General features: G+C 39.0%; 2 protein-coding genes across 2 annotated transcripts in view; one reads left to right on the top strand and one right to left on the bottom strand.

The window, feature by feature from the left end:
* Window positions 1-2,190, top strand: part of LOC150085715 (uncharacterized) — a 31,338-nt gene extending 29,148 nt beyond the window's left edge. The window contains exon 5 of the mRNA XM_090374197.1: window positions 1,733-2,190. Within this exon, the coding sequence (XP_090230323.1) occupies window positions 1,733-1,979 (247 nt within the window). The 3' untranslated portion in view covers window positions 1,980-2,190. The remainder of the gene's footprint in view (window positions 1-1,732) is intronic.
* A 1,970-nt stretch (window positions 2,191-4,160) lies between these two features.
* LOC150085714 (uncharacterized) overlaps window positions 4,161-15,232 on the bottom strand; it is a 32,736-nt gene continuing 21,664 nt past the window's right edge. The window contains exons 3-5 of the mRNA XM_090373460.1: window positions 13,204-13,349; window positions 4,666-4,801; window positions 4,161-4,525 (exon numbers count right to left, since the gene is read on the bottom strand). Coding sequence (XP_090229586.1) covers window positions 4,285-4,525; window positions 4,666-4,801; window positions 13,204-13,349 — 523 coding nt within the window. The 3' untranslated portion in view covers window positions 4,161-4,284. The remainder of the gene's footprint in view (window positions 4,526-4,665; window positions 4,802-13,203; window positions 13,350-15,232) is intronic.

Below are 15,232 nucleotides of genomic sequence, written 5' to 3'. Positions count from 1 at the left end.
ACTAACAAAAAAAAACTAAAAGATGTAAACACATCGGAGGTGGTTACTTCGAAAATATATAACCTTAATTTGCCGTTAGTGCTATTTTTTTTATTTTTTTTTTAGTAGTGTCAGTCTCGTTATTTAATTGGCACACTGTGTATATAATTACTAGTAATGGCTCATCTTAAACTTTTATAGTTATCCCTTTTGTACCAGCAGTGAAGGAGAGTCACGTTCTGTATCAGTGTCCAATTTACGAGTATTTGCGACACCAATTAACTCTGCAGTTTGATGCTGCAACAACTCCATCTAAACAAAAACTCATCAAGAGTTTCAAAACTATAGACTCAATTTCTGGTGACTTTACAGTTTACTCCATTTCTGTCTTCCTTCGAAGAAAGCATAATATAAGGCAACAATACCAAACGATGTGACAGTTTCTGCCCTCCTCACAAGGGCCATCAACCTCAGTCAGTTCTACTTCCCCTGATGTAAACGTGACTACTACAACCAGTTCTTTAATTCTAGGAACAACAGAAATGCACTCAAAGGGAAAACTCTTTCTCTTTGAACCCTTCAACAACAAATGCAAATAATTCTAATTAATGCTTCTTTCAAGGACAATAATACAAAACATACAACCCCTGTTGGACCTTTGTACAAACAACATTTCTGGAAAGGGATATTCCGACACAGGTTGGCAACCTGCTTGGAATGTGCTGAAGCGAACCTCTTCAGTTTCATTACCTCAGTCTTTTTTGCTGACACTGGCTACTTTCGACGTGGGATTCGATGGCATACTACGCAACATAGGAACCAAGTATACAATATTTTACTGCCTTCAGATGGCTCCGTATCGTTCATCTTATGCTGACGCTAGTGTTTTCCGACAACTCGGTGGATCTGGGTTGTCAAAGGTGGCCAAAGACGTTGCATACTGACGACGTTCTTTTGACCCTGCGTGGGATTTGCAGGGTGGCATCTCGTGGTCTTCATTGTTAATGATTTCATGGATACTCCAAGCTTGCTCTTTACGCTTTTCCGTCTCCACCTTTCTCTCTTCCTGCTACGACTTTTACACTGTTTCCTTTCCTCCTCCCATTATAACTTGATATTTCTTCTAAGAGCATGTGTAATCATCATATTCCCACTTGATTTTTCTCTGAAAAGCTTCCTCTCCATGCCTTTGTGGGTAGCACAGTTGATAGGATTGCCATCCTCTTCACACCTGGTGGAAAAGACCTGAGTTCGAGTCCTAAACTCACACAAGATTTTATCTTGTGTGAGCTCGTGAAGATACCGTTGTGATTTATTCTTACTATCCTTTCCAAATATATTGTATCTGTTTGGAGTACGATATTTACACTGATTTTAAGTGTGCCATTCTCTTCTATCTAGCGAATGGACATGCCCGTTATGTGATAATCCACTGCTACACTTTATAAAGTAAGCTAGATTTTTTTCTCGTTTCATTCTGTTCCATCTTCCTGTCACTGAGTTTAAGTGCTTTTTATGCCCTAGTTTTAACTGGTATTGCTATCAACCCACCACATAACTTATACTGAAATTAACCATGGCTCCTACGGAAATATATTTTTGGAATATTGAGAGGATTTTGGCAAAAAAAAAAAAAACCCAAGAAATTTTTTGTTTCTTTTTCAGATGCAAATCTGCTGTATTTAAACATTTTCATTTGCAAGTATTTCTCTTCTTTTACTATTTTTATAATTGTTGTTTTGCTTTTCTCTAGCGGCTTCATGAGGTTGATCGGATGTTTCGAAACTGACCTGAGACCCAAATGTGGAGAAAATGCCATAGTGGAGGGAACGAAAGGTATAAACGTGTTAACTGCTAATATTCCCTTTATGGTGTGCGGAAGTTTTGATCCTGCTGGAGAACGGTGCGAAGGAAAGGTTCCTGCTCCAGGAACAGTGCCTAAAGGTGCAAATTCCAAATCACAGCTTTCCAGACTTCTTGCTGCTGTTTTAGGCAACTAAATATATATACCTTGTATGGCACAACCTTGCGACGTCATTTCATGAATACTGAAAGTGGTAATATAATTTTAAAGGTGCCAGAAAATATTAAAATATAAAACATGTCATTAGAAGGTGCCATTTGAATGCCATCAAAACTGCACAATATTTGCCAAATTGTTTCTTTGTAATAAATGTATTTTTGCAAATAAATATTTCAAGCAGATTTTTATTCAAGTCCTTTCAGCTTTACACTGATCTAAAAGCAGAACATAAAGATGTCAATGTTATATGCCAAATAATACGAAATTAGAAATTATACATATTACGGGAACAAACATAACATAGTATGGATTAACACTTCTCTTCCGGTTATTATTGAGGTGGCATGTATTACCCTATTATGTCATGTATAATATCTTATATATAAATATCTTATAAAAATAACTTTGATATCCAGATATCTTATATATCTTATATAGCTTGTTTGCAACCTGCCGATGTCACGATTGTTGCCACTGGGAGAGTAATATTTTGCGTATTATTTGCCTGTAGTCTGTATAGGGGACTAACTCTGTGACTCTACTCTGTGAACCATGAATTCCTGTTAATCTAGATGTATGGAGAAGTGGTTTACATAGTATCTGTTCCTAGATTGTGCTTTATTGATTCAATTTTAAAATTTTTATTATTATCATTGTTATTTTGTTATCTTCTTACTGTACTATACACTGTGCTGCCACTTTATTAGGTACACCTACATAGTAGCGTGTTGAGCCTCCTTTAGCCTTCAAAACAACCTGAATTCGTCTAGGCATGGATTGAACAAGACGCTGAAAACGGTGTGCAGGAATGGAGTACCATGCAGACATGAGTGTGTCACGCAGTTCCTTGATATTCGACGCAGGTGTAGGCATGCAGCGAACAGCCCTTTCCAGCTCATCCCAAAGATGTTCAATAGAATTGATATCCAGGAACTGAGCGGGCTACTGCAGCAAACAAAAGTCATTGTCATGTTCCTGGAACCATTCCATAGTGATTCGGGCTTTGTGCACCGGCGCATTATCCTGCTGGAAATAACCTCTGACTGAGGATAAACTGTCAAACAGTAGATGGTATTCCTACTGTTTTATTAAAAAAATGTGAACTACACTGGTTAATTAAGTTATTCCTTCACTTAATAAATTTGTTCTTTGAGAGTGGAATCTATCCCACTCAATTTAAAAAGGGTTTTGTTACCCCTATTATAAAAAAGGAGACCCATCCATACCCAACAACTACAGACCAGTTTGTCAATTAAATACACTCTCAAAGATAATTGAATCAATTGTACTGAAGAAGCTATTTAATTTTATGAAATCTGTCAGATTTCTCTCATGGATTAATCAAGGCAACCAGTAACTGCAACTTTTTTTAAAATTCGGAGGACATTTTTTACTGAATGTGTACATTGACAGATCAACGCGTACGTGTACGTGTTGGGAATGCGGCTCTTCCTTGTAAGAGACGCATCCCCAGTGCTCCGCTGTTGAACACACAAAATCAATTGACTGTTTGCAAGCACTTATGGTCATAAGTGATTGCAAATATCCTGATTATACGCCAAGTTATAATCTGGTCATAGCTTATTTTTATTTGACAAGATTCACGTGAATAACAGAATACAATTCTCTGTATCATGAAAAATAACGTCTATTCTAAAAAGGGGGCAAAGGAGAGTTCCTTTTAAAGATACGAAATATCGTATAGGGAATTGTAGTGGCAAATGACGCAATTGAAACGTGTTGATAAAGCTTTCAAAATTTATCATCACATTATCACTGCTGTTAATAGATTACTGAAATATTCGATAGGGATTCGTAATATCGCATGGCAGTCATCTTCTCTCAGAAACTCGCCAATAGTGCTGTTCGTGGCTTAATTACAGACGTTAGTTAATATTCTTGATAACTTGCAGTTATTATTCACATGCACCACTATGAAAGTTCTTTAGCAAGGTACAAATGTGCGGCCCTATTCAAACCCACTTTGGACAGAGGCATTATTTGGGGAATTTTTTATAATTAATGAAATGCCAATAAAATTCGAGGAAATTTTTTTCTTATTGATTTTACACATTGATCATGTTATTTGAATTCTGAGAGGTTTAAAAATGGAAAGCTATTAAAAGCATCAGTAACAGTTACAAACATGGCTTGCTTTTTTTAAAGCAGGAAAAGTTTAATGAGATCCAGCAACACAATCAATAATCTGACATTTGGTTACTACTAATAGTCAAGAGACATGATTAGCAGAAAATGAGCGCATCAGCAACGTATAAACAGATTTAAAGGTCCAGAGCTGTGCTCAAGAGCTGCGCGATTCTGGAAGACGACGCAGTACCTTTGGGCTCTGTTCCCATCGGCGGCAATTTGCCTGCACATTTCTCTTCGTCAAAACTATCGCAAAGCAGGCTTGGTAGGTCTGTTAAAATCAAACGTAGTGCGTGCATTCCTGCCTCAACAGCGTCCGCACTGCACGTGCTCTCTATATCAGTACTAAGACACTTCATTATCCTTTGGAAGGAGCTGCGAAACAAAAAGAAGATAAAAAAAAAAAAACAGATAAAAGTTTTAAACTATGTTTTGAAATTATTTAAAAAAAAAACAGAATTTAGACTTACAGTTATCTTTATTTCAAAAAAAACTTAAGTAAAAAAGTTATGTACCAGCAAAAGGTAGGAAGGCGTTCCTTAGCTTTCGTTTCTACAACTGTTTCAAGGGCTGCTAAACCATCTTTGCCACATTTTTTTAAGTCATCGCTTTGAAAATACTCGGACAGACAAGACGCATGTGTTAGGAATTCTAAGGGAAATAATAAATATTAATTAGAAGTAAATGTAGGATAAATATTAATTAGCAGTAAATGTAGGATAAATATTAATTAGCAGTAAAGTCTAGGATGAACTGTAAAAGTCAGAATTTTCAGCAAACCAAAGCGAATTAGTAAATCTTAGCATTGGCCGAATTTCGGACTTCATTAATAATGTCTAAGCTATTTCTAAGCTATCTTGACTCTTAATTCTTCTAACTTCTGAAGTCTTCTTTCCTAAGTTGGCGGTTTCTTCTGTTTTCCTTTCTTCTGCTGCTGATTTATTATTATTATTATTGCTCTTATATGATTTCTCCCTGATTGGGGGTTCCACCTCGTGAGGGGTATTGCTACCAAGTACACATAACAAATAACACCCTGGTAGTTGTTATGCTTGGTGTTATTGTTGGTCGATGAACTCTCTGACTATCCTAGAGGCGATCGGGATTGCGACTTTCTCGAGTTCCTTGTTGGTGTTCACTGGGAGACCTACTGCTGCTACGCTGTTATGTACGATCTTTTTTGGCACCATATATATGCCTCTTTGATATCCTGTCTTAGGTTCGTGTAGTTCCTGATTTTTCCCCATAGGTTTTTTGCAGGTTGCCATTGTTGGGTACCGCTATATCAATCAGATAGATAGGCGTTTGTTTCTTGTCCAAAAGGGTTATGTCCGGTCTGTTGTGCGGGATTGTCCTATCCGTTGTTGTGGAGCAGTCCCAGTGCAGCTTGTGGATTGGGGTCTCTAGTACTACCTGGGATTCGTACTTGTAGTACGGTACACTTTCTTCGAACAACTGGTAATTCCTTGCCAGCTTCTGATGTATTATCCTGGCTACCTGGTCTTGTCTATGAGTGAACTCAGTCTGGTTGATAGCATTGCATCCCGCAGTGATGTGTTGGATCGTTTCTGAGGCCAGATGGCATCGTCGACATGTGTCGTCGGACACTCCGGGCTCCTTGGCGATGTATTTTCTACAGCGATGTTTCCTGGCGTTGTTTATTATTATTGCTCTTATATTATTTCTCCCTGATTGGGGGTTCAACAACGTGACGGTTATTGCAACCAAGTACACAGGGTGGTTGTTGTTATGGCTGGTGTTGCTATTGGTCGAGAAGCTCTCTGACTATCTTGTAGGTGTTCAGGTTTGCGACTTTCTGGAGTTCCTTGTAGGTGTTCGCTGAGACACCTATTGCTGCTAGGCACCATACCTGCAGGGTCTTTGGCACCATACCTGCAGTTGACACGATGATCGGGATGTTCGTTACTTGTTGCATATGCCACATCTCTTTGATCTCTCGTCTCAGGTTCGTGTAGTTGTTCCTGATTTTTCCACATGGGTTCTCTATAGGTTGCCAGTGTTGGGTACCGCTATGTCAATCAGGTAGGTAGCCTTTTCCATTTTGTCCACAAGAGTTATGTCCAGTCGGTTGTGCGGGATGGTCTTATCCGTTATTATGGCGCGGTTCCAGTACAGCTTGTGGGTTCGGGTCTCTAGTACTGACTGTGGTTCGTACTTGCAATATAGTACACTTTCTTTGGTCAACTGGTATTTCCTCGCTAGCTTCTGATGTCTTATCCTGGCTACTTGGTCGTGTCTATGAGTTTACTCGGTCTGGGTGATCAATTCCACACCGCGGTGATGTGTTGGATCGTTTTTTAGGCCAGGTAGCATCGTCGACATATGTCATCTGACATTCCGGGCTCATTTGTGATGTATCTTCTATAGTTTCTGGTGTTGATTTCCTCGTCTTGGATGGTCAGCATAAATCTTTCAGTCTCGGGGAAGAGCGTCGCGCTTGTGAGCCATGCATTGGAAGTAATGCTATCGATGTGATCTTGATGGAGGTCATTGGACTATATGCCATGGAGTGTCTTCTTTGCCCATCTTTCTAACTTCGTTTCTTGTGCCGACTGGGCGGAAGGGGATTCCTCGCTCAGGTGTTGAGTGGGGTATACCACTTATCTATCTTCCTTATGGGCTGGTGGACTGGTGAAGTGTTGTTCTCGAAGTAATCCTTCAGGTTAACTATCGCTGCTTTATTAGCTCTATCAGGTCTATCGGGCCCCTTCCTCCCGCTTTCAGACCTATTGTTAGTCTCTCCACTGCTGAGCTCGGGTGGAGTTGGAGGCTCTTGGTCATCATTGTCCTTGTCTTTCGCATGATATATCTTCTCCCTCGGTGTTAGTCCAATCTATGAACTCGAAGGAGTATATTAGTACTGGTGCTGCACGGGTCTTTATAACTTTAACTCTGTTCCCTCCGTTCAATTTTGCTTTCAGCAAGCTTTTGAGTCTCTGATGGTATTTTTCGGTCAGGCAGGCCTTAATTTCCTTGTGCTGTAACTGCTGAGCCTACATCATTCCCAAGTATTTGTAGGCCTCTCCTTCTGTCATAGCTTCGATCGCTTTACCAGTCAGCAGATGGTAGTTTCGGCCAACTAATTTTCCCTGGTGCAGTGTATGGTTCTTCCATTTGTCTAGACCAAATTCCATCCTGATGTCCTTGCTGAATTCTTCGGTGATCCGGAGTAGTTGCTGGAGTTGCTTCCCAGTTGCCGCATAGAGCTTGATGTCATCCACGTACATCAGGTGGGCGAGGGTGCACAGGTTCTTTCTTCCTTCTTTGAGACTATATCCATACTTACTGCCGTTAAGCATGGTGGATAGCGGATTTTGTGATAGACAGAACCACAGTGGGCTCAGAGCTGAAAGATTCCTCTTCTAATGGGGATTGCCCTGGTTGTGATGTTATCAACTTTAATGGTGGTACTCCATTTCGCCATTGTTGCTCCTAGGAAGTTTGTCACTATCGGATTGACCTTGTAGATCTTCAGGGTCTGTATTAGCCAGCTATGAGGTACGGAGTGAAAATCCTTGCGGTAATCAATGTAGGCCGTGTATAGGTTGCGATGTTTCTTGTAGGCTTGCTCCATAACTGAGGAATTTATGGTTAATTTGCTCCTTGCATCCTTTGCTCCTCTGCTTGCATTCTTTCTGCTATTCAGCCATAATGTTCTGACTCTGTAAGTGGTCTGATATCTTCTTGGTTATGCAGCTGGTCAGAATCCTGTACATCGTTGGGAGGTAGGTGATTGGCCCTGTATTTCGCCGGGTTTCTTGTTTAGGCTTCAGATATGTGATTCCTTCGGTGAGAAGCTTTGGGATTGTCTCCAGGTGCATTATCATTCGAGTGAACTGCTCTGCCTGGTGCTTGTGTGCAAGTGAGCTTCTTGTACCAGTAGTTGTGGACGTTATCTATTCCTGGAGTTCGCCAGTTGTGAGAGTTCTTGATCGTCTGTTTTACTTCTTCTACCCGAATCTTCCATCCTCTCATTCTTGTACGCCCTTGGTTTCCTTTCGTTCTTGTTCTATCCAGGTGGCTCGACTGTTATGTTTTACTTCCCTGCTCCATATATTTTCCCAGACATCCTCAATCATCTTCTTCTCGGGTGGTCCGTTCCCTTGTTTCTCGTCTTCTCCGAGATTCCTGTAGAAACCTCTTTGATCCTCATCGAAGATTCGGTTGTTTATTTTGCTCTGGGAGCTCTCTTTGTATCTGCGTAGTCTCTTGCTGAGTGCGATGAGGTTCTGCTTCAGTTTGTCCAAGTATTCTCCTATTCTCTGATTTCTGGTGTTATGTTTGCTGTGGACGCTATCTCTCTCTTGAGGATGCTCTTCACTTTTCCAATCAATTTCTTACATCTATTTCCCTGTTGGTCAACTGGACTATTTTGACTCTTAATTCTTCTATCTTCTGCTGAAGACTTCTTTCCCAAGCTGGCGGTTCCTTCTGTTTTCGGTTCTTCTGCTGCTGCTGGGTCTTTCGTTTCTTTTCCACTAATCCTAGTAGTAGCTGCTATGGCAGCACAGTATACGGCTGTGTGGATAGCCTCCAGCGTTGGACGATTGTTGTTAAGGTAATGTGGCATTATTTGCGATTGAGGTGTTCTGTAACTCTCCACAGGATTTTATTTGGCATCTTCTTAGGTATCACGTGGGTTCTTGTGTGGTCCATTCCTTCAAATTCTGTTAAGGCCTTCTTCCACTCGTCTTCTATTCTGGATATCATGACTTCGTCTCTTTCCACTTCAGCTACTCTGGGTTGTATTTCTTCTTACTGTTCCTCCTCTTGTTCCATGGTATGATGTTCCTCCTCTGATTCGATATTGACCATATTCTTTGTGCTTTGTAGTTGATCGTTGACATCCTGCTTGATTTTTTCCAAGATGGCAGGAGCTATTACGTTCTTCGTGACGATGGTTATTATTATTATTATTATTATTATTATTATTATTACATTATTTCTCCCTGATTGGGGGATTCCACTCCGTGACGGGTACTGCTACCAAGTACACAGGGTGGATGTAATGTCTGGTGTTACTGTCGGTCGAGGAAATCTCTGACTATCCTACAGGTGTTCAGGATTGCAACTCTCTGGAGTTCCTTGTAGGTGTTCTCTGGGAGAGCTGTTGCTTCTAGGCTGCTATTTAGAGTCTTTGGTACCAAGCCGGTGGTTGACATGATGATTGGGATGGTTAATACTTCTTGCATATGCTACATCTCCTTGATCTCATGGTCCAGGTTCGTGTACTTCCTAATTTTTTCCTTATGGGTTTTCTGGACATTGCTAGTGTTGGGCACCGCTATGTCAATCAGGTAGGTAGCCTTTTCCATTTTGTCCACAAGGGTTATTATTATTATTATTATTATTATTGATAGAGGGCTAAGCAAACATGTCTACTGTATTAGCGCTCTTAGAGTAAATTGGAAATCTTTGCCATTTGTAAGTTGTTAAATTCTTTCTTTTGTTGTTTATTTCGTGTAAGTGCATTATCTGAAACGTCTTGTGTTAAAACTAACTCTACTCCAAAGATTTGCAAACATGCGTCACAATATATGCAAAAAGCGTAACCTACCGCTGCAAGTGGTAGAGGTGGTATGTTATGGCTGCAACAATGGGTATCATTATCGACTCTCATTGAAAGAAGCAACCTATAAAGGGATGGCGAAACAAAAGAAACAGCAGTGGCGGTGTATATTGTGCAGGAAAGAAGAGAAGGAAGAAAAAAAGTGACATTTCCTACTCGGCAGAAGAATATCACGATTTGCTGCATTCATCAACTGTAGTAAACGAAGACTTGGAGGTTACACAAAAGCAGGCGGAACACCCTAAATATAGAGGGCGTACTAAGGAAGCTATCCAGTTAAATCCATTTGCTGGATTTACTAATAGAAATTGTACCAATAAAGAAGCAAATGGAAGACCTGAAGACAGAAGCAGAAGATATCAAGAAATCGATTTCATTTGTCTCAGATTCCTTTTACAAAATGCATAAAATCATAAGTAAACTGCAGGACTCCAACGCTGAAATCAGCAAAAGAATTGTGGATCTGGAAGCTTCATTCAAGCAAAATGAGGAAAATTCCAACTTACTTAACCTGAGGATTGACTCAATAGAACAACAATTCTTAGCAAATAATGTAGAAAAAGTAGGTTTAACTGGATTAGCAGGCCAAGGTCTAGAGCTTGTTATACAGCAGCTAGGACTTGCATTGAAGCTACAGCACAATAAAGAAGAACTACTACACTATTATATACCTAACAATAAGAAAAAAAAAAAAATGACAAGCTTACACTAATTGTGAAAATTTCAAATCATGTGGTAAAAATGGATTAGAAAGTCAAAGGAGATCCGATTGACAGCAAATTATGTATATCAGAACAATAGCAATATTCCAGTCTACGAAAATGACCACTTAACAACTCGCCTTAAGCAGTATGGCGCAAATGTGGGAAACCACCAGTGGCGCCTGAACCTAAATACTATGCCATTGTTCAACCAGGTAGAGGTCAAAAATGAGTGGACTCCTCTCGTTTTGAAGATGTGGCTATGGCTGTCGTAGATTTATCAATTAAATCTACATGTGGTAGCGCAAGTGTGCCAGCTGTTTCTCGTGAAGTGGACATGCCGTATTCCACTATAAGGCTAATAATGCGTCAGGTGTTGCGGTACTATCCTTACAAGATGCACATGCTACAGCAGCTAAAGCATGATGATGCAGATACATGTATTCGTTTCACATATACTTCAGTTTCGGGCGCGAATCACAGTGGATATCATTTGGCCATGGAACATCGTTTGGAGTGATGAAGCCCACTTCTTCTTAAATCTACAAGAGAACATATACAACTGTCACATTTGGGCAACAGAAAACCCTCGAGTTATCCAATAGGTCCCGTTGCATTCTCCAAAAGCCACAGTGTGGCGTGGATTTACGGCCACATTCATGATTTGGCCATATTTTTTTGAACAGGTAACACCGACTGGACCCCGCACCTGTTCCGTCACTGGACAGCGATATTATGAAATGGTGGCAAATTTCGCAATATCAGAGCTGAAACAACGTGGGTGCCTTTAGGATACCATATTCATGCAAGATGGTGCGCCAACCTACATCCACCGTTGTGTCCAAAGATTGCTAAGACAAAACTTTACAGACGAACGGGTCATCAGCCGTTGTTTCCAGACATCTTGGCCACCCCGATCACCGGACCTCACCCCATGCGACTTCTGGTTGTGAGGTTTTTTGAAGAACCAGGTGTATCGGGAAGGATGTCAAACTCTGTCAGATGTGAACGACAGCATTAGACGTCATGTGCTGGCTATTCCAGTTGACATGTTACGTTTGCTGTAGAAAATGCTGTTCTTCGAATGGAAACTGTTGTTGACCAAAATGGAGGACACAATTGTAGCGCCGTTCAAGTAATTTGTATTGCCATAGCGCCTTGAACAATTGTAGCGCTGTTCAAGTGATTTGTATTGCCACAGCGCCATATAGTGACAAATTTTATAACAATTTTTTTTTACAATAAATGGCGAGTACTTTCTTTATTGTACCTGTTATCTAAATTTCTCTTCAGTACGAGCCTTAGAACTCGCTCCAGAGCCCTCTACATAGAGATATACTGTATTAATTTTAACAATCCTGTATATACGTGGAAAGATAACTGCATTGTAACTTGCACTGCTATCTTCATATATATATATATATATATATATATATATATATATATATATATATATATATACCCATATATATATATGATACTCTCAAGAAATTAAAACGAATAAAAGATTAACGCAAAATGATTACACTAAAAAATGAATTAAAAAGATTAATTAAAAACATTATTAAAACAATAAAAATTAATTAAAAATATTATTAAAAACAATAAAAATTAATTAAAAATATTATTAAAAACAATAAAAATTAATTAAAAGTATTATTACAAAATTAATTTAACGTAAATTTTCTGTATATTATTGAAAAGCCCCATAAGCTGTTCTTCTGGTAGCGTGTCTGCAATGTTCAGTGACTTCCATATGCACAATTACCCCAGATCTTTTTCATTTTTCACTACCCTGAGTGTACTACCACACAAATCGTTTTTCAAAATTTACGTTAAACTTTTTAATTTTTTAATTGTTTTCAATTGAAGTTTTTTTACTGTAATCATATTGCGTTAATCTTTTATTCGTTTTAATTTCTGAAGAGTATCTTACGGAAGTGTTCTACGTATCATATTAAGGTAAATTTCTCTTATTCTTCTACAAATATTAAAAACAATAAAATTATAAGTATTGCCTAAGAATCAAATTATAATGAATTTATTTTTTTTTATTTTCAGTATATATTTTAATAATATTGTATTCGTTTTTTCAAGTTTTTCAAAAACCATAAAGTATACGCGGTTCACTTAAAAGAATCCAGAGGGTATACTCGTATACCCGCGTATACCTTCCACTACAGCTCTGGTTATGTCTGGTCTGTTGTGCGGAATTATTATTTTATTTATTTATTTATTTCGGCTGTTGCAGAAAAAGTGCGCTTAATTATTTCGTTCAGCCTTATTGATATTAACACTGAACGCGTACAAGTGGGGCGCATCGCTGGTAAAAGGTTACCAAATATAGGGATAAACATGGAGTTAACAAAACGATCAGGACAGAAACTCCTGACACAGTTCGACGTGCTGATGAATTTAGTTACCAGAGCATCAGTTTGTATAAAGTGATGGAGAGATAAAGCGAATGACAGCGCTAACGTTGCCATGCGTAAAAATACTCAGTTTTAAAACCGAGTATTTTTATGCATTTTGTATTAGTTTATTAGAATATTATTAAAACATAGATTAATCACTTAATATATAAAACATTTAATAAATCTATTTTATTCGATAAAAATAATTATTTTCAATGACTAAACATATAAATGGCATTAGTCTCAACTAAGGCTGTTTTCGCAAAAATATAAAGTTTTAGTATTTCTCAGTCATTAACGAGAAATATTAAAACTAAATCAGATCTCTCAAGAGTAAAATGTACTTGCCTGTCCTGATTTCCTGTCCTGGAGTGCAGAACTGGTTGTACGCTCCACGAGATATATCCTCTGCCCTGCCTAGTATTTCCTTCTGCAAATTTGTAGAGCATCTCGATATAAAGTTCATCACACAAGTGAAGCTCTCTTGTACGAGGCTAATAAAAACAATCGTTATAAAGAAAATTTCTATAACCAAAGTGCCAAAGTATCAAAGTAAGCATACATGAACATATGCGAATTAACACACACTATATGATTTTGCTGTCCTCCTGACAGTATAGTGTTTTGCCACTTGTCACTCGTTTGGGAGTGACCTAACTTCGAATCGCGTGGACGCTGGTATTTCTAAAGTCCTCTTCAATCGAGACTTTAGTTAGCCGATCTCAGGCAGAGGGACTAGGATTTTCCGCTGAATCTTATTCCGTGTGTTTCAGCTCGCACCGCCTTCGTGGGTAGCACAGTTGATAGAATCGCCGTCATCCCCACACCGAGTGGAAAAGTCCTGAGTTCGATCCCGTCGATGACGTTCGGAATTTTATGGGCCTTTTTCACAAAGTAGCTAAATTAGTCGGTCTCAGGCAAGAGTAGCATGGTTTTGTCTCCAGAAAACTGGAGTTTTTCGTCAAGAAAAACAGAAAATCGAACACACGGTGCAATACGGCCTTAGTCACTGATGCTCCTAAAAAAAACTCTAGTACAAATTAAATGAACAAATCAGCCTCATCACTTTTACATGCAATTTGGCAGGTAAAAACATATTTCCGCAGATACAATACGGATTTGGATTTGAGTAATGCCAGGGGGCCGTTAAAATAATAATAATATGTGAATTTCTGGTATGCAAAAACTGTGATCAGGGACACCACTAATTTCGAATCTCTGCACAACAGTTTTGTTTTAAATCACTCGATTCGTAGAACATTTTTTATTTATTAAGCAGGCAATCGACCAAAGAACACACGCAATTTACAGACACAATACACATGGGTAGATAAATAACTTTCCGGGTCACCCTAATAAATAGTTTTTTTTTTTTTTGAACTAAAGTGGCATTGGCATTCCTCTACCTTAATTATTCACGGCAGAAAAGAATTTTTAGTGACTTCGTTTTGTACTGTCATTCATTCGGTCCTGCCTGATAATGTCAAGATACCGTTTTATCTCCTGCTTATTATTATTAACCACATGGAGCAAGGAAGCCGAGGCCTATGCTGCACCAGCCAAAAAATTCCCTAGCCATCCTGAGAGAGAGAGAGAGAGAGAGAGAGAGAGAGAGAGAGAGAGAGAGAGAGAGAGAGAGAGAGAGAGAGAGAGAGAGAGAGAGAGAGAATTAAAAGTAGAAGAGACCAAGAAAGAGAAGAGAATATAGCCCACTTCGGAGTTTATCTCGATGCCTATTCTTTCATAGGGGATTTGTCGTTGCATGTAGTAACACATACCTCTAAAAGAAGAACCAAATCTATAGACATGAGTCCAGTTACAATCTGTGGCGAACTGTATCAAATGATACTTGATACAGTTCTCCAGGACACAAACAGCTTGAATAACATCGTTTGTTGTACAGATTACATTTTTTGGCATCTAATTTTTGCAAGGCACAGTCTAACCAAACATGCCCTCCATAGGTGACAATTGCTTATAAATACGCAATCAGACAGGATTTCCAACGACCTTCCCCTGATTCTCCGCTTCTTTCTTGAAATTCTAACAATCATATGCAAAAAATGTTGACCTTATCTGCAATGTGTATAACATGCTATATAAATGGCAATTGTCGATCTATTTAATCCCCAGGTATTTGATGTTCTTGGGGCATTTCAGGTTAACACACCCGATGCTAGTTACCGGGTTTCTATTTATAGACAAGTGTCATTTTAGCAGCATTGTTGTACTTTTGTTTTGTGAAACCGTAAACAACTTCATTCTACTCCAACAATGAAGCTTCATTAATACAGAAATGGAATTTTCCTCCAACCGTTGTCTTAAGTTGCCTTTTACCAGCAACACGAAATCATCGGTATATGCTACCATGGATACT

The sequence above is a fragment of the Mastigoproctus giganteus genome, chromosome 5 (genome assembly GCF_048544385.1).
Source record: "Mastigoproctus giganteus isolate SK-2022 chromosome 5, ASM4854438v1, whole genome shotgun sequence".
Classification (NCBI taxonomy): Eukaryota; Metazoa; Arthropoda; class Arachnida; order Uropygi; family Thelyphonidae; genus Mastigoproctus; species Mastigoproctus giganteus.
The sequence above is the reverse complement of the archived record's forward strand: the minus strand, read 5'-3'. Positions and strand labels throughout refer to the sequence as shown.